General features: G+C 39.9%; 1 protein-coding gene across 1 annotated transcript; it reads left to right on the forward strand.

Moving 5' to 3' along the window:
* The first annotated feature begins 733 nt into the window (after positions 1-733).
* LOC107847520 (ultraviolet-B receptor UVR8) lies at positions 734-22,609 on the forward strand. Its single transcript, XM_016691814.2, has 8 exons — positions 734-1,179; positions 2,894-3,046; positions 18,795-18,953; positions 20,394-20,561; positions 20,731-20,862; positions 20,967-21,053; positions 22,122-22,214; positions 22,305-22,609. Exons 1-8 carry the CDS (start codon positions 978-980, stop codon positions 22,499-22,501), a joined length of 1,191 nt encoding a protein of 396 aa, XP_016547300.1. The 5' UTR covers positions 734-977; the 3' UTR covers positions 22,502-22,609.
* Positions 22,610-22,778: the final 169 nt, after the last annotated feature.

The raw sequence follows: 22,778 nt of genomic DNA on the forward strand, positions 1-22,778 counted from the left end.
GATTAGGTAAAATGATTCTAACCTGCTTTAATCTAACCAAAGCTAAAAAAAGATTAAAAAAAAATCAAATCTTTAGCTGAGTTAATTGAAATCGGTCTTAAAAAAAAACTTTAGGTGGGTGTTTGGTATAAAAAAATGTTTTTCCACTTTCTCTTATTACCTTATTTTTCTCCTATTTAAGAAAATAACTTCAATTCACAACACCTCACCACCTGACCTGACCCAACCTCGACTCGAGAACGAACACTCGACCCCAAATCAAGACTTTAGACCTGAATTCAAACCTTCATTCAAGATTTGGGACTCGACTCCAATCCTGATCCAAGTCATATGACTCATCTCTTAATCACACCCCAATTTCGAACTTGTCTCTCTATCTCGACCTGGGAGTTGAATCTCGACTCCAAACATCAATTCAAGACCTACCTCCGATCCAGGACCCAACTTGCACACAAAGACCCGACTCTTGTTCTCACTTTGAGATCGACTCTCAACCTCGATTTATGATCCAACCTCAACTCAGGACATGCGGCTCTACTCTCGGCCCTAGTTTGACTCGATACTTGAATCTCAAATTCAACCAGGGACTCAGTTACCCTACGTTGATTCCACTCTGAGACCCGACTCCTAACACTAACACGGGATTCTAAACCTGTCTCCTTGACCTAAATCGAACATCATTACCCTGACCAAATCTTGATAAATAATAGTGTGGGTAAATAAATAGAAAAAATGATGTTTTTAAATAAAATATTAACCTATGAATCAAACTTTATATTTTAAAAAATTTAAAATCTATGATTGAAAATTTGAAATTTCATCCAATTAGTTGGAACACCTATTTTGAAACTTAATAAATCTGAATATTTTGAGCCCGCTGTATTCCCAAATGTGCATATAGCAACTGACGAAGGTAATCAAAGTTGGCAAACAAGTTCCAATAAGAAGGAAGTGTGATTGATGAGATATCCAAAGTGATGGAAGAAAGTAAAGAAGAAGTAGCAGTAGTAGTAGAAGAAGAAATATGGAGTTGGGGAGCAGGAACAGAGGGACAATTAGGAACAGGAAAGCTCCAAGATGAACACAAACCTCAACTCCTCCATTCTCTTTCTTCTTCTTCTTTTGGTCCAATCTCGCATCTCTCTTGTGGTGGTGCCCATGTCATTGCCCTTACTCCTGGTTTGCTTCCTCTTTTATCTCTCCTTACTTACATTCTTTGTTGTTCTTGTTGTTGTTGTTCTTGTTGTATTTGTATGTCTGTAATTATACCGTTTATATGAAATTGTTTTTTTTCTATGTATATGTACTAGATGTTGAACCTCTTATAGCTTGTTCGTGTATTTTTATGTCTTTTGTATTTTTAATCACCCTAGTGAAAATTCTGGCTTCACTGTGGTCTGTAATGTGTTTTCAACTTGATGGGATTTGAGTTCTTGCTGTAAAGATGACACCTTTTTGGTGTGAGATTCAAATTCAATGGGAAAAATGAAAATTTTGATAAGGTTTTGCAGTTAAGATGATACCTTTTTGGTCCCATCTCCCATCTCTCTTGTGTGGAGCCCATGTTATTGCCCTTACCCTGGTTTTGCTTGCTCTTTCATCATCTCTCCAAACTTACGTTCTTCTTTATCTCTGTATTTTTGTTGTTTGTAATTGGGGGCGGAGCTATGTAGGCCTAAGGGGATGCGGGAAATTATACTGTTTATACTTATTTGAAATTTATTTTTTATGTATGTATAGTAGATGTTGAACCCCTTATAGCTTATTTGTGTGTTTGTTTTTTCGTATTTTGAAACCCCTTAGTGAAAATCCTGGCTTTGCCACTGTTGTGATGTGCTTTCAACTTGATGGGGTTCCTTTTTGAGTGTGAGATTCAAATTCAATGGAAAAAGGAAAATCTTGATTGGGTTTTGCAGTAGAGATGATACCTTTCTGAGTGTGAGATTCAAATTAAATGAAAAAGTGAAAATCTTGATTGTGTTTTGCAGTAAAAATGATACCTTTTTGAGTTTGAGATTCAAATTCAATGTCCAAAAAAATTTGAAAACTTGTATATGGTTTGCTGTTAAGATGACACCTTTGCTTCAATCTGTATGTTTATGTGTTTTCTACTTGATGGGGTTTAAGATTTTGCAGTAAACATGACACCTTTATTGTGTAAGATTCAATCTGTGTGTTTATGTGTTTTCTACTTGATGGGGTTTATGTATTTTTCTGCCTGTAATCATGGACAGAGCGAGGTAGGGCTGAGGGGATGCGGGAAATATATTGTTTATACGTGTTTAAAATTATTTTTTTATGTATATATAGTAGATGTTGAATCCCCTTTTAGCTTATTGATATGTTTACTTCATCGTATTTTGAAACCCCTTAGTGAAAATCTTGGCTTCGCTATGGTCTATAATGTGTTTTCAACTTGATGGGGTTCGAGTTTTTGCAGTAAAGATTACACCTTTTTGAGTGTAAGATTCAAAATCAATGGGCAAAATGAAAATCTTGATAGGGTTTTACAGTAAAGATGATGCCTTTTTGGTGTGAGATTCAATCTGTATATTTATGTTTTTCTACTTGATGGGGCCTTAGGTTTTGTACTAAAGATGATTTCAAGTGAGATTCAATGTCTGTGTATTTATATTTTTTCTACTTGATTGTGTGAGCTTCAATGGAAAATTATGACTTCAGCAATTAAAGAAAAGGAAAAAACTTGATGGGGTTTAGATGGCACCATATTAATATGAGAACCAAGGGAAAAATTTTGAACTTTCGCAAAAAGAGTAGAAAAGAAAAAGAAAGAACAAGCTTATAGGGTAAAAATATCATCTTGGTGTTAGATTCAATAGAAAGATTTTTACTTTTCGTAGGGGAAAAAAACAAGTTTGTTTGGGTTTTGCAGGTGGAAGAGTGCTAACATGGGGGAGGGGTACTTCTGGTCAGTTAGGCCATGGGGAGATGGTTAACTGCTTACATCCAAAGTCATTAGAGTCTTTGGAAGGCATCTTTATTAAACATGCTTCTGCTGGATGGAATCACTCAGGATTTGTTTCAGGTTTCATTCCTTCTGCTTCAGCTATGAATCTAATGTGATATTGGATTGTTATTTTTCATACTACTTCTGAAATACATTATTCCGAGTTACTCAGGAGGCCTTATTTGGAAATAGTCAATTCTGTTGGAACTGAAAGTTCATGCATTTTTTGTAGGTTAAATAGGAATTTACAGATAGTTAAGCATTAGTCAGGTTACAAAACGTGCCCCCTTGGGCATCAAAAGTAGGTTGGGCCAACTGAGGGCCATGATTGTCATTATTACAAACAGAAATTTTCCAACTGTACTTAGTTCTTAACATGTCTGCACTCAGTGTAGGCAGTGCAAATATAGGAGGATCTAACAAAAATTGATGGTGATGCCATTGGTGCCATACTTGCTCCTTCCTTAACTAGCAGGTCCGCTACCTTGTTCCCTTCTCTGTAAACATGCACTGGTGGAGCTGTCTCCAGCCTCTCCATTAGTGCCTGCATTCAAGAATCAGATTGTTATGTGGCAAATGCCCGTTAGTGATAAACTGAATTGCTTCCAATGAGTCTAGATTAATAGATAATGGTTTGATGTCAAATTGGATAGCCAGTTGAAGTCTTTGTTTGAGGGCATAGATTTCAGCAATGGTGGGAGTGACATTAATCATATTGCCAATATAACCAATTATCCACTCCCCTTTGTTATTTCTGATCGCTCCTCCTAATCCTCCAATTCTAGGGCTATTCTTTACAGCAACATCTGTGTTGAGCATGTAACATCCTGCATTTGGAGGTTTCCAACTTACCTGGATGGTGAGTTTGCTAGCTTGAGTTCTGTGGTGGTTACTTACAACCAATTGAAACTCAGTAGCTTGTGCTATGGTGTACAACAACAACATACCCAGGATATTCCCACTAAGTGGGGTCTAGGGAGGGTAAGTGTACACAGTCCATACCACTACATCAGATGTGAGATAGAGAGGCTGTTTCCGATAGGCCCCCGACTCAAAATAAAACAATCTAAACAAGGAATAGTAAAAAGAATAAGATACAATAGAAATCAACATATTCAACAGTACCATAAACAAGATACACCAAGTAATACAACAAAAGATATACATCCAACAGTCATACTAATCTTCTACCCTATTCCGCCTCCTCCGCAACTTCCTATCCAGGGTCATGTCCTCGGTAAGTTGGAGCTGTTCCATGTCGTGTCTAATCACCTCCTTCCAATATTTCTTTGGTCTACCTCAACCTCGCTTGAAACCATCCCTAGCCAGCCTCTCATACCTCCGTACTAGGGCATCTGTGCCCCTCCTCATCACATGACCGAACCATCTTAACCTCACTTCCCTCCTCTTGGCTTCCACTGAAGACACTCCCACCTTATCTCGAATAACCTCATTTCTAATCCTATCTTTCCTAGTACACCCACATATCCACCGAAGCATTCTCTTTGCCACCTTCATCTTCTAGACGTTGGCCCTCTTAACAGACCAACACTCCCCCCATACAACAAAGCCAATCTAACCACCACTCTTTAGAACTTGCCTTTAAGTTTAGGAGGCGAGCCTTCATTTCTTCCACCCTACCCCAATCCGATGAGTGACATCTTCGTCAATCTCTCCATTCTCCTGAATCATAGACCCCAGATACTTGAAACTATCTCTCTTATTGATAGAATGAGTATCAAGCTTAATAACCACGTCGGACTCATGAGACACCTCATTGAACTTACACTCCAAATATTCTGTCTTGGACCTACTCAACCTAAACCTTTTAGACTCAAGGGTTTGCCTTTAAACCTCCAATTTAGCATTAACTCCATTACGTGTCTCTCAGTCAAGACCACATCACCCGCAAAAAACATGCAGTAAGGCACCTCACCTTGAATTTGCTGCATCAAAACATCCATCACCAAGGCAAAAAGAAACAGACTAAGCGTTGATCCTTGGTGTAACCCCATCAAGACGGGAAAGTGCTCCGAGTCCCCTCCCCCAGTCCTAACCTGAGTCTTGGCCCCGTCGTACATATCCTTAATCGCCCTAACATACACCATAGGAACACCTCTAGCCTCCAAACACTTCCAAAGAACCTCCCTGGGAACTCTATTATCAGCCTTCTCTAACACCATGTGCAAATCCTTATTCCTTTTCCTATACTGCTCCACCAGTCTCCTAACGAGATGGATGACTTCAGTGGTCGAGCGACCTGGCATAAATCCAAACTGTTTTTCAAAAATAATAACAATCGTCCACAAACTTAACTCTACCACCCTCTCCCAAACCTTCATAGTGTGACTTAACAACTTGATACCCCTATAATTGTTGCAATCCTGAATGTCACCTTTATTCTTATACAACGGAATCATCGTACTCCACCTCCAAGCTTCAGGCATCCTCGTTGTCTTGAAAATTATGTTAAATAACCGAGTCAACCACTCCATACCTGCCCCTCCTGTGCACTTTCAAAAATTCACTAGAATCTCATCTGGTCCCGTCACTCTACTTTTACGCGTCCTACGAATAGCCCCCTTAACCTTCGCAACCTTAATGCGCCTACAATAACCTTAATCGCGAAACCTCTCGAAATGCTCCAAATCCCCTAACATAATGCTAGTATCCCTTCCTTCGTTCAGGTGTCTTTAGTGAAAATGATTTCTTTTTTATTATTGAAAAGATTATCATTCCTCTTGAGCCAAATATTCCATAAACAATAAGGGATAATAACATCCCATTTGATCCAAGCATTGTAAGGCTTTGTTTTGAGTGTTTTCAGTAGGCTCTCCAGTTGCTGGTGTTTACCAAGGCAATGTGAAGGTTCTGGTCTGTGGGAATGTAGGTAAGAATATTGTTCCAAAGCCAATAGCATTTTGGCATTTTAAGAAGATGCGGTCCATGTCTTCATCATGAGATTCACAAAAATGGCATGTTGCATTAAGGTTTAGCCCAATTTTGTGGAGGTTGACTCTGGTGGGGAGTCTTTTGTGGGAGAAGAGCCACAAGATTTTTTTTAAATTTTGTTGGGACAGTTTGCATGCCAAAAGTCAGTGAAATCATCAGTTGTAACAATTTTAGGGGATTGTAGGCACTGTATGTTGAAAATCTTTCATTACTGGTAAGCCCTTATATAAGCTTATCCTCATGGTGATTGTTATTAGGGATGAAATAAACTATTGATTAAGGAGATGATGTCGGGTGGAAGGTTAAAAGAAAGGATATTCAAGTTCCAGACTCCATTTTGATGGAGGTCTGCAATGGTAAGGCTTGCCTCATCGTTTGATAGGGGGCCTTGTATCATGTTTCTTAAGGTAAACGCCAAATTGATTTTTTATTTCAGCACAAAAACTTTTGAATATAGAGAATAACTCGGAACGATCTTTTATTAAGTAAAGCCAAGTACATCTTGAAAAATCATCGATGAAAGTAACAAAGTAACAAAATCCTAAGGGTGAACTGACTCTACTAGGACCCCAAATATCGGAATGAACTAATGAGAAAATAAACTCTGAGCGACTCTCAATACTACGTGAAAAAATAGCACGAGTGTGTTTCCCAAGTTGACACGACTCACAATCTAATGTGGATAGACTAGACAAACTAGGCACCATCTTTCATAGCTTGGATAGACTAAGATGTCCCAAACGTTTGTGAATAAGGTCGGAAGGATCTGTAGCGGAGCATGCTGTGAAGGAATTTGAAGAGGTAAGATGGTAAAACCCCTATGATTCATGTCCTATGCCAATTGTCTGTCCCGTTTTGCGGTCCTGCATTAGAAAAGAATCATAAAAAAGTTATACTACAATTAAGGGCACGCGTCAAACGACTAACAGATGCAAGATTAAAAGGACAACCAGGGACATAAAGAACAGTGTCTAGAGTGACAGAAGATAAGGGTTTGGCTTGTCCAACTCCTTTTGGCTCTGTTCGAATTCCATTAGCTAAAGTAATAGCAGGAAGAGATTGTGAATAAACAATATCAGACAGAAGTGATTTGTCACCAGAAATATGGTTAGAAGCACCTGAGTCCACAACCCATGATCCAAAGGTCGGAGATTTTGCAGTTGACGCTATTGGTAGAAATATATGCTTACTTGCTTGATACTGAAGATACTCATTATATTCCTTGTTAGATAAATATACATGTTGATCACCTGTGGTGTTAGACTGAGCAATATGAGCATTTTTAGATGGTCGACCATGCAAAGAATAGCATATTCCATAAGTATGTCCAAGTCTTTTACAATAACTACACTTAGGTCAAGAATAGCATACGCCACGAGTATATCCAAACCTTTCACAATAACTACACCTAGGTCGAGATCTTCCAAATCGACCTTTCCTTCGTTGATTCTTCATAAACTCTGACATCTGAGTTTCTGATTTCCTCATTAAGATTCAAATTTAATCATGAAAAAAAAATAGTTGGAATTTGGCCCGAAAAAAAAGAAAGTCCCTGGATATAAGATCTGATGTTTGGAAGTTGCTCGGAATCAAAAATAATCATATGAGCAGCCCCAGAATGAATAAGCGAGGCTACTAAAAAAAAAAAGAAACTGCCGGAAAAGTCACCGGAATGTAGGTTCTGGTGATCGAAATCTTGAAAGATTTGTCAGAATCAAGAAAAAACTATTGGTACAGCCTTGTAATGAAGTGGCGACCTAACTGAAAAAAAAACTTGGCCGGAATAAACCGCACGCGCCGGCGCGTGAAGTGCGTGAGGCGTAGATCTACAAGTTCCGACGGCGCGTGGATCGTCGGAGATGAGATTCGAGCACTGGGGTTTGCTCTCCTGGGTGTTTCTCACCTCGTGGTGGTGTTGGTTTTCGCACACAACACTTAAAAAATAGACGAGGGCTCAAATTGGACTTGACAGTCGTCGAAAATTGAAGTACCGGGCTGTCTTATTGAGTTTTCTTCCCAGAAATTTTCTCACAAAACTTGCTCTGATACCATGTGAAAAATATGAGAAAAAATATTATTGAATTGTTGTATCTAAATTATTGCAATGAGACCCTATTTATAGACATTACATTCCAATCCTATTCCTAATAGGACTCTACAGTACAATCCCTTTCTAAGTAGAATTCAATATACTATTCCTATTCTAACAATTTAAATTATATTATATAATTAACTTATATAATATAATATATTAACTTATATAACTTATAGTATTATATTTTATTAATATAACAATTCCAAATGACCAAAATTAAAAGAAAAAAATTATAACGGTCTTCATGTCGACGGACCGGTCAACTGGTACCGGAACCGAAATTTTTTGGATAGACGCATCGGTGGAGGACGCGGATGAGGGTAGAGGGTTAGAGCGTAGGAGTTCGTCCATAATAGTAGGTAAGAGTGCTTTGGTTTGTATCTATGCCTGTAGTTGCTTGTTCGTGGTGTTTCGATGTTGTCTTCGATTTCGAATAGAGAGTTTATAGTATTACCTTGGGGGTGCCTTGTTTTCATTATTATCCAATGGCGTGTTATCCCATTTTTGTTGTGTGCTTTTATATTTTTTGTTTGATTGTTGGTTATACTGTTATGTGTCCTCAGCCGGGGGTCTATCGGAAGCAACCTCTCTACTTCATTTGAGTGATGGTATGGACTGCGTACACTTTACCCTCCCCAGATTCCACTTTGTAGGAAAACACTAGGTATGTTGTTGTTATGAGGATTGAGATGGAGGAAGTGCTGGCACAAGACATAATGTGTTTGGATAGTTTGGGAGGGAAGTTGAAGTACTAAAAGGTATCTTTGATGTAAAACCATTTAAGTCTATCAAATTCTTTTTTCAAATCAATCTTGAGAATCATATTTGGATTTTTACCTTTCATTTTATTAAAGTGGGAGATTAACTCTTGGATAATGATTGGATTGTCTGCAACCCTTCTATTAAAGAAGAAGCTAGCTTGGGATGGGCCAATGATGATAGGGAGAGTAGGTTTGATTCTATTCACAATGACTTTTGTAACTAGCTTGTAAGCAGTGTTACAAAGACAAATTGACCTATAATCTTTGGGGGTGGCAGTGGTAGTTTTTGGAATGATACACATGAGGATAACATTCATTTGGTTGGGCATAGTGCATTGGGAGAACACTTCTTTAAAGAATTGGGATGTTTTTCTGCCACAATATTCCAATACTTTTGGTAAAAAAAGGGGTGAAGTCCATCAGGTTCAGGTGCTTTAAGATAAAGCCTTTGAGAGCTTGAGTAATTTTGTTGTCTCTAAGATGAGCATTCAAGGTGATACGGATCTAGATACGAAAGATAGAATCTAAGGAATCAAAACATAAACAATGAAAGAAAGTAAAGATAGATAAATTGACATAAGAAACTACTTAGAATCAAGATCCAACGTATGTATCAAACCCGAAGACCCTTAAACTAGTAGAATCGAACACCAATTTCTTACGTAGACCTCAAGGGAATCGTGTCCCCAAGCAACCCACGTTTCTAAACAAGATGTCAACACAAGTTAATCCAAGCTTGCAATTCACTCATAAGAGCATTCATTCAAAATATCAGCAAAGTTGTGAAGTGAAATGACTAAGGCATGTATTTATAGTGTTTGCCTTTGCCTAAATAGCCTATTACAAAAATAGCCCAAAAGTGGCTATTTTGGAAATAACCCACATGGGCTCTTCTAAGCATACTCCAAGCTCCAAGCAATTATCCACACGTGCCATTAAGGGCTTAGGAGCCTAAAAGAGGTCGACCGATTGTATCCTTCAACTCTTGGCTTGATTATGGCTTGGACCTCTTTGTATTGGCCTCGAAAGATGTAGTCCAAAGCTTTAAGGCCGATCTGGATCGTATCATCCTCCCCTTCTTGAAAAGGATTCGTCCTCGAATCCAAATCCTGCAAAACCAAAGGAAGGATAAAGGAACACACACTCCTCATGGCATAAGGGTTAGAGTTAGTACAATCAATCATAACATCATGCCAAGGTTGCAGACACTTAAGATATAACCAAGCATCAAAATGATCAATCAAGGGTGTGTAACCCCACATTATAGAAGCTACTTAGTCATTCAAGAGATTTGGACAAAGGGGTATGCTAGAGGAACTATGGTAATCAATCAACCGTTCATGAAGGTTCACATGGGTTTCATGTCTCAATAAGCTCATAAACCTTCTATAACACTCATCTTTGTTGGAAACCCTTCCCTTACACAACTTTGGTCTCTCAAGTAGATTAGAAATCTTCAAGAAAAACGTTCCGTCATAGGAATGAGTTCCAACACCCTCAACCATGGTTGGTTTGTCTTCTTGCCCAAGCACAAGTGGTGTGGAGAAGAACCACCACATTTCAAATGATCACCGAGATCAAACGGGTAGAGTGGCCATGGACATGGGTGTAGGAAACACTTCTTTCTCCCAAAATTACCACTAGTACAATCATATGTTCCCTCTATACTAGCATGATCAACAACTAAAGCAATTAGAGGGTCACTCCCATTCAATCGACCAACATTTTCAACATCACCATTCACTTGAGGTCCTTTAAACACTTCACAAACATTCCTAAGTGATGGGCTAGGTTCACACACAAGTTGGTCCTCATGACTTCCACAAGGCAATGTATTATCACTTTTCACAATGGCTTCAACACTAGGTGGACACAAATTGATCTTGCTAGAAGAGTCAATTTTGTCATCATTAGGATAACTAGTGTATCTACACTGTCAAGTTGTACATTATCATCATGAAGTAAAGAGATATTAGGCTCACTTAAAGAGAAGCTATCATTCACACTTAGTTGGCTACTAGCCTCATTCACTAGAATGCAAGAGTTAGCTTTGTTACCTTGAAGTTCATTTGGAATATGTCGACTCAAGGGAGCTTGACAATTTTGTGGATTGGGAAGGGTGGATTTAGGAAAGCTTGGATTCTCTATTAAGTTATCCAACTTCTTTGAAAGAGAGTTTTCCATCTCTTCCATTTTTCCCTCTGGCTAGTAATACCCATTATGGCCGTCATCAAAGCTCCCATGGTTACCTTTCCCGATGCCATAGTACCTAGCAAATAAATACTAAAACAAAAACAAAAACAACAAGCAAGTTAAGGTTAGGAAAACAACTTCACAAACTCTCAAGGTTCAAACCTTTGATTGTCACTCAATTGGCGTCGCAAGTGTTTATAGCTTGTTTGTACTCTAATGAGATGACTTGGTACCAACTGTGGCTTGAGGTCGGAATGGATTCTTGTTTGAAAGACTCAAATAAACAAAATTATGTATGTACTTGAATCAAGAAGCTACAATGAATTGAAAAACGAAAAAAGCTCATAAAGAACGAAGACACGAAAGAAACAGATTCAAAAAGATTAATTCACAACGAAGTAGGTGATTACTAGTTGGTAATTAGCATTAGAATCAAGAAAAAGAAACCTAAGAATCAAAGAAAAGAAACTTAGAATCCAAACTTGAGCTTAAGGCAATTCCAAGGGTTGAATGACGTGGCACATCAAGTTGCGATTTAGGTTGATTGTTGAATTGTTGATCACTTGTCAATTGTTTTCAACTTGTGTTTCAATCTTTCTTCTTCTTGTTTGAGGTGTGGTAGACGGTTTTTGGATGAAAAATACAAGAATTGGAGCCTTTCAATTGATCCTTCAAACTCAAGAGAGTTTGAATATTCTTGTGGTTCCCTTCTTGTACTGTCTTTTTTCTTTTTCTTTGAGAATATTCCCTTTTGATGCTTTTTGAATTCTTTCTTTCTTTTGAAGACTTGGAATAATATCCTTGGAATATTCTTTGAGACAAACAAGTTTCACACCCTCTGTTACCTCTTTTTTGGATTAAACAACCACTTTTGAATATTCTTCCTCAACAAGATATGAAGATGATGAAGAACACCAAGAACATTCAAACTTGAACCCTAAGCATATGACCTCAGAATTGAATGAAATTTGAAGATCTAGATTCACGTTGAACTCCCATACACTACTAACACGTTTTCACGTCCAAATCCTCAACAACAACCTTCCAAAATTCGAGATCCACCTTCAAGTTTCTTCAAGTCAAGCTCAACAATGTTGGATGACTCAAATCAACCCGGAAATAGATCAAATTCAAAATCTAGACTCTATTAGTGTTAGAGAACAAGGATCTAACGCTAGAAACACACAAAAGACACAAGAATCTAAGCCTTAAAGTTTCGGCCTATGGGTAAAAACGAAAATAATTTTTTTTGTGTGATTTTCAGTTTTTTGATTCTCTTTTTGTTGATTTTCGAGACGGCAAAACCCAAGACTAGAATCATGGGAACGACTCTAAACTCGGCTCTTGATACCAAATTATACGGATCTAGATACAAAAGATAGAATCTAACCAAGGAATCAAAACATAAACAATGCAAGAAAGTAAAGATAGATAAATTGACATAAGAAACTACTATGAATCAAGAACCAACGGGTGTATCAAACCCGAAGACCCCTAAACTAGTAGAATTGAACACCAATTTCTTACATAGACCTCAAGGGAATCGAGTCCCCAAGCAACCCACGTTTCTAAACAAGATGTCAACACAAGCTAAACCAAGCTTGCAATTCACTCTTTATTCAAAATATCATCAAAGTTGTGAAATGAAATGACTAAGGCATGTATTTATAGTGTTTGCCTTTGCCTAAATAACAACAACAACAGCAACAAACCTAGTGTATTCTCACATAGTAGGGTCTGGGGAGGGTGAAATGTACGCAGTCTATACCACTACCTCCGGAGAAGTAGAGAGGCTGTTCCGGTAGACCTCCGGCTCAAGACAAAGAATTATAATCAAAGTCATAATAACGCATGAAACAAGAAGAAATAGTAGAAATAAGACACCCACAAAGTAATATCCTACACTGACGAACCAAGGCATCCACTACCCCCATACCCTCCTACTATCAGCTCCAACCTTAGAACATAGCCCTAAGACTACCAGCCCGGCTACCCCAAAGCTTTCCTAACTACTGGCTATGACTCCCCCACATGTACTAGCATTCTAATCTAATTTGTGTCCTCCATATCTTCCTATCTAGGGTCATGTCCTCAGTAAGCTGTAACCGCTCCATGTCACGTCTAATCACCTCTCTCCAGTATTTCTTCGACCTACCCCTACCCATCTGAAACCATCCAAAGCTAGCCTCACACCTACGAACTGAGGCATCCATGCCCCTCCTCATCACATGCCTGAACCATCTCAACCTAACTTCTCGCATTTTGTCCTCCACCGAAGCCACTCCCACTTTCTCCTGGATAGTCTCATTTCTAACCCTATCACTCCTCGTAAGCCCGCACATCCAGCGCAACATTTGCATTTCCATCACCTTCAACTTTTGAATGTGGGAGTTCTTGACAGGCTAACACTCCACTCCATACAGCATAGCTGGACGAACTGCCACTCTGTAGAATTTTTCTTTAAGCTTGGCCAACACCTTCTTATTGCACAGCACTCCAGAAGCGAGCCTCCACTTCATCCATCCCGTCCCAATACGGTGAGAGACATTTTCGTCAATCTCTCCATTCCCCTGAATCATAGACCCGAGATACTTAAAACTGTCCTTCTTACAAATAACTTGGGAATCCAACCTTATTACTACTTCGTTCTCCTGCCTCAAGTCACTAAACTTGCATACCATATATTCTGTTTTGGCCCTACTCAACCCTTTAGACTCGAGGGTTTGTGTCCAAACCTTCAATTTATCATCCCCCCTCCCCCCCGCGCGTCTCATCAATTAAAACTACATCATCTGCAAAAAGCATACACCAAAGCACCTCTCCTTGAATATGCCGCGTCAACACATCCATCACCAACGCAAACAAAAACGGGCTAAGAGTCGATCCCTGATGCAACCTTGTCAAGATAGGGAAATGCTCTGAATCTCCTCCCGCCGTCCTCACCTGAGTCTTTGTTCCATCATACATGTCTTTAATCAATCTGATGTACACCACCGGGACTCAACTCACCTCCAAGCATCTCCAAAGAACCTACCTAGGGACTTTGTTGTACGCCTTCTCCGGGTTGATGAACACCATATGTAAGTCCCTCTTCCTTTCCCTATACCACTCCACCAGTCTCCGCACCAGGTGAATTGCCTCAATCGTTGAGCGACCGGGCATAAATCCAAACTAATTCTCTGAAATAGACGCTATCCTTCTCAACCTCCGCTCGACCACTCTCTCCTAAATCTTCATAGTGTGACTCAGCAACTTAATACCCCTATAGTTGTTTCAACTTTGGATGTCCCCCTTGTTCTTATATAAAGGAATCAAAGTACTCCATTTCCAGGCCTCGGGCATTTTTGCAATCTTGAAAATGCCATTAAACAATTCTGTCAACCACCTTAAACCAGTCCTGTCAGTAAACTTTCAAAAATCCACTAGTATCTTATCAGGCCCCGTCGCCTTTCCACTTTGCATCCTGCGAATAGCCTTTCTGACCTCTTCCATCCAAAAACGTCTACAATAACTGAAATCACGACACTCCTTTGAGTGCTCTGACTCCGCTAGCACAATGTCTCTGTCACCCTCCTCATTCAAGAGCCCATGAAAATACGACTACCATCTTCTCTTAATGTGAACGTCCTCCACCAACACTGTACCATCCTTCCCCTTAATGTACTTCACTTGATCTAGGTCACGACCTTTCTGCTCTCTAGCCTTAGCAAGCCTATACAACCTCTTTTCCCTCCTTTATCCTCTAGCCTCGCATACAAGCTCTCAAACGCCGCCGTCTTAGCAGACGTAACTGCTAACTTAGCCTCCTTCCTAGCTAACTTGTACTCCTCTCTATTGACCCGCTTCTTCTCTTCATCCTTACTCTAAACCAACTTAGCATACGCCCCCTTCTTAGTCTCCACTTTCTTCTTAACTTCTTCATTCCACCACCAGTCCCTCGATGCTGTCCAGCCCGACCCCTCGAGACAACCAACACCTCTCTAGCAGTCTCCTTGATGCAACTAGCAAACCTATCCCACATACCATCCGCGTCCCCCCTACACTTCCACACCCCATTCCCGCCACCTTCTCCCCTATCTCCAGCGCATTCAACGGCGTCAAGCTACCCCATTTAATTCTGGGTAGACGCTCCCTGCCCCTTCTCTTCTTATCCTTCTTTATAACCATGTTCATTACCAGAAGCCTGTGTTGGGTCGAAAGACTCTTACTCGGAATAACCTTACAATCCTTACACAGCGCCCCATCTCCCTTCCTAAGCAGAAAAAAGTCAATCTGAGTCATGGCTATTGCGCTTCAGAAGGTATTCAGGTGATCCTCCTTTTTCGGAAAGCTCAAGTTCACTACCACCATCCTAAAGGCCCTCGCAAAATCCAACAGAGCAGCTCCCTCTTCATTCCTCTCCCCAAAACCAAAACCTCCATTCACATTGCCATAACCTCCCAGTAACACCCCGATGTGCCCATTGAAATTCCATGCTACCACAATCTTCTTAGAGCTAGGCACACCTCTCACCACCTCGTCCAAAGCCTCCCAAAACCTCTTCTTCTCCTCTTCGTCCAAGCCCACCTGCGGCGCATAAACGTTACACACATTTAGAGTAAACCCCTCAATGATCAACTTAATAGTCATCAACCTATCGCTAACTCTCTTAACCTCCACTACTTGCCCTCTAAGCTCTTCATCTACTAAGATGCCTACTCCATTTCTAGCCTCTCACAACCTGAGTACCACAGCTTGTACCCATCCACATCCCTAGCCGTAGACCCTACCCACTTGGTCTCTTAGACACGCGCAATGTTGATCCTCCTCTTTCTAAGAATCTTCACAAGCTCTATGGACTTACCTTGAAGGGTCCCTATGTTCCAAGACCCAACAACCCTCAACCTATTATCTCTTGCATCACGTCTACCTCTACCACCTCTCACTCCATACCTTTGCCTAAATAGCCTATTACGAAAATAGCCCAAAAGTGGTTATTTTGGAAATAACCCACATGGGCTCTTCTAAGCATACTCCAAGTTCCAAGCAATTATCCACACATGGAATTGAGGGCTTAGGAGCCTAAAAGAGGTCGACCGAATATGTCCTTTAACTCTTGGTTTGATTATGGCTTGGACCTCTTTGTATTGGCCTCGGAAGATGTAGTCCAAAGCTTTAAGGCCGATCCGGATCGTATGACAAGGACTGGCTGACATTTTGGCTAAGGATTGGGCCAAATGTAGAGCTGTTGGCAGTGCTAAGAGTGGAGCATGTATGCTCAGAAGTGTAGAGCTGATTGAAGAAAAAGGTAAGGAGGTGGGTGATTTCCTTGTGGTCATGAGTCCAGCCCCCATTTTCATCTTTGAAGGAGGTGATTCTACTTTTTCTCATTCGGTTAAGGGTTGAGGAGTGAGAATTTGGTATTAGCATCCCCTTTACTGAGCCAGTTTATTCTGGATTTCGTTCTCCAAAATTTCTCTTCAAATTTGAGAAGGGTAGCATATTCAGCGATGAGTTGTGATTCAAGGTCTAGGAGGAGGGGACTAGACTGGTGGTGCTGAGACTTTTGGATGCCATCTAGCCTAGTTAGGATTCTTTTGAGTTGTGGAAGATATTTCCAAAAGTATTGGTGTTCCAATTGACAGATTCCTTTTGGAATTTGTCAATAGCAGTGGAAAATGCATTGGGAAGGTCAAAGCATTTGTGGACAAGTCCTTGGAAGGTAGGGTGACCACACCACATGGGATCTAGCCTGAAGGGTCTGGGGCTAAAGGGTTAGGGGTGCGAAAGTCTGACTAAAAGAGTTCAATAATCATATTTAGTTCTAGGTAAATGGGTGGCAGTTGCTTCAGGGTAGGCATTTATCCCGGAGATATTTGCCACACACCTGTCAAGTCTTTCAAGGATTAGGTGTTGCCTATTCTTGTACCTTTTGTTGGTCCAAGTATCTTTACACCATTTATAACCAAGATCAATCATGTTACAATGGTTGAGATAGCTTCTTAATAGGCCAACTCTGTTAGTATTTATACTATTTCCTCCTAGTTTATCTGTACGCTGGAGAACAACTTCACTGAAGTCTCCTCCAATGAGCCAGTCCCCAGAATAATTATTAGAGAGATCAATGAAATCATTCCACAAAGTAGTTCTTTTGATAAAGTTAGTACTAGCATAAACAATAGAGAATAGGGTTACTATGTACCTTGACTATCACATGGATCCCCCGAGAAGTAATGGATATGTAGTCAAACTATAGAATGTATTCTTTCCACATGATAACTATACCTCCAGACAGTCCATTGGCAGTGGACTGGATTTGGGCGTCAAAGTGTAAAGCTTGAGTGAGCCTATTGTGCTCAGTCATTCTAGTTTCTAGCAAGACAAGCATAGCAGGTTTGTGCATCTTGACCATGGTGTCACATTGCCTTCTGAAGCTAGCATTGTTAGCTCCCCTAATATTCCAGATTATGAAGTTCATTAGAGTCGAGAGCTCTGGGGCGTGCTGGATTGGTTCCTTCCCTTTTCCGGTCTGAGAAGGTTCCTTGGGTCCCCCTATTGGATCCAGTGCTACAGCAGAATGCACTTGGTCTCTCTCGTTCCTTAGGTTCAGTGTGCACATCCTCATACCCTTGGGACAGTAAACTGGAATAGCTTCTGAGGTAGGCTCTTTGAACTCTTTCATTGTCAGCTTTTCCAAAATGAAGGCGCCTATTTTTTTGTTCTCAAAAGACTGCCAAGATATGTTCTAGCTCTGCATTGGTCTTCTTCAGAATTTTCACCAGCTCTAGGATGGAGTTTCCTCCCGTTTCTTGGTCTCCTACCTCAGTGATTTGTATTTCTTGAGTTGTTCGTGGTACCAGTTTCGGGATTGGGAGTTCCATGTTTGGAGTTGTCACTGGAAAGAAGGGAGGGTTTGGAACACTTGGTTCATCAGAGTGTTCAGTTCCTGAGTTGGAAGGGGGTAAGGGGTTGCCATTATTTTTGGTTGCAGTAAGGTTTGTAGCCAAACTTGCGTCCCCGGTCCCTCTACTGCTTGATTCAGGCTTTCCTTGGCTAGGAAGGCCAAGTAGGCAGCATCCTGTACTAGTATGACTAGTGGTTGGTTGCCCAAGTTTGCATTCAGGGTGATGCCCTTGCCCTGAAGTAGTTCCAGCCAGGAAGATGGAGTGTGGTTCTGTGGAGGGGGCACCGTGGTGAAGACTATTGGTTCTGGAGTTTGTCCTTGGTAGGAGCTTGGTATGTCTGTCATTATTGGGAGCTAAGGCTGTAGAAGAAGAGGAGTTGGGTACCTCTAATTCTATGCCTTGGCTCTTACTAAAGGAGGTTAATGGAGGAGAGTAAGTTGATGCAACGGACAGTGTCATTTCAACAGTGGAGTTGTGATGATAACCCCTTCCATGGGAGTAGACATGATGGAGGTGTAGGCGTTAGGGAATAGAGAGAGAGACATTGTCCTGAGGATTGGGGCCCTCAGTTGCCATTGGTGCGACTTTTGAGGATTTTTTGGATCCCTCGTTTAATTTGGAGGTCAGAGCCTCTGTCTTAAGAGGATTTTGGTGAGATTGCCTCAGTAAGTCCTCATTAAGTGGTTGTGGTGTTGGGATGACAAAACAGGATTATTTTGTTTAGGCAACAGAACCGGTATATTTTGGACCGGTTCGTAATGGTTTTTCTGTTGTCATCTGGAATAGCTATACAACTTTTTGGTTTAGTATATTCCTGAATGTTTTATGTTAGCTTGCTTCAACTTTGATTTGAATAATTGTGGTATGTTTGTAGAGGGATCTTGTTTAGTCGAACACCTGTTTTAACTTGCCTTTGAGTGTAAATGTTTAACAATTACCAGATACTGGTTACATATTCACTTGTGGAGATGGTTCATTTGGTCAGCTTGGTCATGGAAATTATATCTCAACATGTTCTCCTGTACAAGTGTTGCACTTCAAGACTAGGCATGTCGAGCAAATTGCTTGTGGCATGCGCCATTCACTCGTCGTACTAAAAGGTAAAGCAGGCCAAGTTTTGCACTTTTTTAATCTAGTTATATCAACAAAGTCACTTTCTGAGATTGTTGTGTGCTTTATATCTTATTCTCATTTGTATAATTGGTCAAAGACTCATAGTTTTGTCATTTTTCCATAATAGTTTGATAGTGCTGTAATGCTTCTCTTACACTTTCACTAGCGCTATACAACTATTTTGAGGGGTTATCGCCATGAGCTTGAAATGAAATTGGATTGTTGTGATTAGTCACAGCAATCACGCATGTTAACATAAGAACTCCAGGGATTACTGCATGGTTAATCAGGTTGAGTATGGCAGTAGTTTCTTCATTGTCTTAATCACAATGAAACTGTACTTAATATTAAATGTCAAATTCTGCATTCTCTCTTACAGCTCTATGAGCAGTTATGGAAAATGTTCTTCAAAAGCTAGTCCCAGCTGACCTTAACATCTATTCTGCATCATCGTATCGTTGTATACCGCAAATATAATAAGCCTGCAAGAATATCCTAAGTGAATTTTGTGCAGCATAGTTTATAATGCAACTCATGAACAGATTATTCGTTTATCTTTTCTGTTGGTGCCAAAAACTTTAAATGGGTATCAGTACTGTGGTCTGTTTGTGTCAGCGATGTTTGATGGGTAATGATCTCGGCTGCTAAAGTTCAGTCTGACATACATTCAGGGGCAGATCCAACGTTACGGTACCACTTTCATCTGAACACAGTACTTTTGGCACTAAGCATAAATTTATGTGTAAAAATTCATTAAAAGTGCAACAAATAGTAGACATGAACCCATAAATTTTAAAATATAATGGGTTCAAGCTGAGAACCTTAAATCTTGAACCCGTAGAATTTAAATCTTGGATCCACCTCTGCGAATACATTTGGGAAACATATTGCAGCTTTACTGACAAGCTACAAAATGATCTTGAGAAAAGTTCTTTCTGGTGGGGAAGTAACTGATTGTTACGGGTAATTTTCCTCAGAAATGGTACATTACTTAATACAACAACAACAAACCCAGTGTACTCCCACATAGTGAGGTCTGGGGAGGTAAGATGTACGCAGTCCATACCACTACCTCCGGAGAAGTAGCAAGGCTGGTACATTACTTAATAATTTCGATATATCCGGTTCCTATCTATATTGCTCCGACTCCAAAATATTTCCACACATGCGTTGGATCCTCCAATAATGCACTACTTTTGGAGGATCCAACACGCACTTGTCAACATTTTTGAAGAGTCCGAGCAACATTGATTCCTATCATCATGTGAGGACAGAAAAGCAGGTTGATTAGAGTTTTTCTTAAAGATCATAACCATCATTGTGGAAACAAGTTGTTTTACCACAATGCTCGTCCACACACTTGTCTGCAAATAAGCATGTATCGAACATGGTTAAGCTGATTTTTCACTTCAATTAACTTCTATTAGGAGATAATGAGGATATTATCTATGGATTTGGTTCTGGGAAACGTGGTCAACTTGGTATATCTGATGACAAACACAAGTCAGTTAGCACTCCTCAGGTTACTTTGGGTTTTGAAAATGTCAAAATCAGGAGTATCACTGCAAATGGAGATCATAGTGCAGCAATATCCAGTAAGTTTCTAAGTGCTCCATTATATAATCCAATACAAATGATTGCTGGCCCAACGGGTGGTTGTGGCTTCATCCTGTTAGTGAATGATAATCTTATCAAGTTGGTTATACTTCTTCCAGTTATATATTACTAATATTTTGTTTGTTTGTTTGTTTGTTTGTTTTCAAGTGGATGGACATTTATATGTATGGGGTAGATCATTCCATGGAGCTCCAGATGTGTATAGGCCCCACCGTGTTACTGCAGACTTAGTATTCAGCCAGGTTGCTTTAGGATGGAATCACGCTCTTGTATTGACAGGTATGTCAGGCTTTAGATCTTATTATGACCAATGTGAGAATACATGAAGGAAATGTTACATGGCATATAGACACTTGAAGACATTCCTTTCACCACTTTTATAGGTGATGGGGAAGTATACATGCTTGGCAGGTACAATTACAACGTTCCTGCTAATGCTCAGAAAGCGAACATGATGAAGCATATATCTGGTATGATCTTCAATTAACTTTCTGTGTAAACTTCCATAAAGTTTTATGAAACTCGAGTCTCTTTCTCCTGCTTCTGGAGATTGGATTCTCACAATGTATGGCTTTTACTCACCTTGATTGAATCCTTGTAAGAAGGAAGTATATCTACCTCCATTAATTACGTTGATACTTGAAAGGTGAAAGTGATGCTGAAAGCACTTTGTACGAGTACCTAAACTTCTCACAAAATTGTGTTTTTCTTTATATGTGGTCATGAATAGTCAAACTGACCAACCTTCCCGAAAATCCCTGCTTTGCCCGATTAATATGACCTCTATAACCATATATGATAAACAAAATACATATGCGAAGCAGCACTCTGGTGGCTTTTTAGCTAAATGCTTTGGCACCAGCTACAGAACTGTGGTGCGACTGCTATATTTCATCAAATGCATCGACATTTAAAGAGGGGAAAAGTAGTTTTCCAAATATGCTTGAAAGAATATCAGATACATTCAGAAATCCAATAGAAGAGTTAAGGTTATCTGTGTCTAGTAAATATTTGAAGAGAAAAAATCCATTAGTCTTTTTAACTTGAAACGGGAAAATATCAGCCGATGGCCCAAAAGTCGAGTAAAAGAGTCAATGTTTGCCGAGTCTACTCAACTCAGTTGCAAACTAAAGAACAAGCCAATAATAATTTGGCTAAGTGGAAGTCAACCCTTAGAAACATAATGTCAATCCTCATTTATTGGATACGAACTTGCAGTTCTCACCTTCTTAAATGTCTGTTAGACTTGTTACCAAATTGATTATCTATGATTTTTTCTATTTGGTGTAATAAGTCGGTCAACTAGGTCTCAATCGCAAACTAGTTGGGATTGGCTATGTGAATCTTCCATTTGTATTCCATTTTAATGGGCCCGTTTCATTTCAATACCGGTGAATAGTTTTTAGGCAAATTTGGGGTCCCCTAAATGGTTTATTCTATTTCAATTTTCTACTCATCGTAACAAGTACCTGTCGTGGCGCCATCACTTCATAATTTGCACTCTGATTCTGAACATAACTTTTGTCTTATTTGCACAGAAGATGAAGGTGTCATGCAAAGAGTCCTTAACTTCGATAGTACAAAGGTTGTTCAGATTGGTGCAGGAGCTGAGCATTCTGCCGGGGTAACAGGTGAGGATCTGATGCAAAAGTTAATTGTAAGAAACCATCAATTGTGTATTCACCCGTCTTCACTTCTGGACTATTTTAACTTTTCGGCAGATGGCGGATCAGTAATGACATGGGGTTGGGGTGAACATGGTCAGCTTGGGTTAGGAGATGCAAATGATCAAACTGACCCTCAGGTAGTAAGTCTATGCAATGAACAGTCTACGGAACCATGCGTTGGTAGAGTTTATTGTGGCAGTGGTTTTACATTTTTTGTCAGGATGCATACCGTGAAATCCAGTTTTGTATAGCGATATTTAGGATTTGAAATGTAATTGTTCACTAGGTTGCTTATCAAAATAATTGTTTGCTATTCTATAACCACCTTCATAATAGAGGATTCATCTAATCAAACCCAATCCCGTATCATTTGTCTTGTACTAAAGGAATGTGGTCCATCTGTGTGTGACTTTCCGGGTATTTAAGCAGGACAAAGTTGGTAATGATAGCTTATTTAGGGGAAGCTTCCCCACAAATCCTGGTCTAGTTACAGTCATACAGGATATCAAGTAGAAAACAAGACAAGTA

Source organism: Capsicum annuum, chromosome 11, assembly GCF_002878395.1.
Source record: "Capsicum annuum cultivar UCD-10X-F1 chromosome 11, UCD10Xv1.1, whole genome shotgun sequence".
In the NCBI taxonomy this organism is placed as follows: domain Eukaryota; kingdom Viridiplantae; phylum Streptophyta; class Magnoliopsida; order Solanales; family Solanaceae; genus Capsicum; species Capsicum annuum.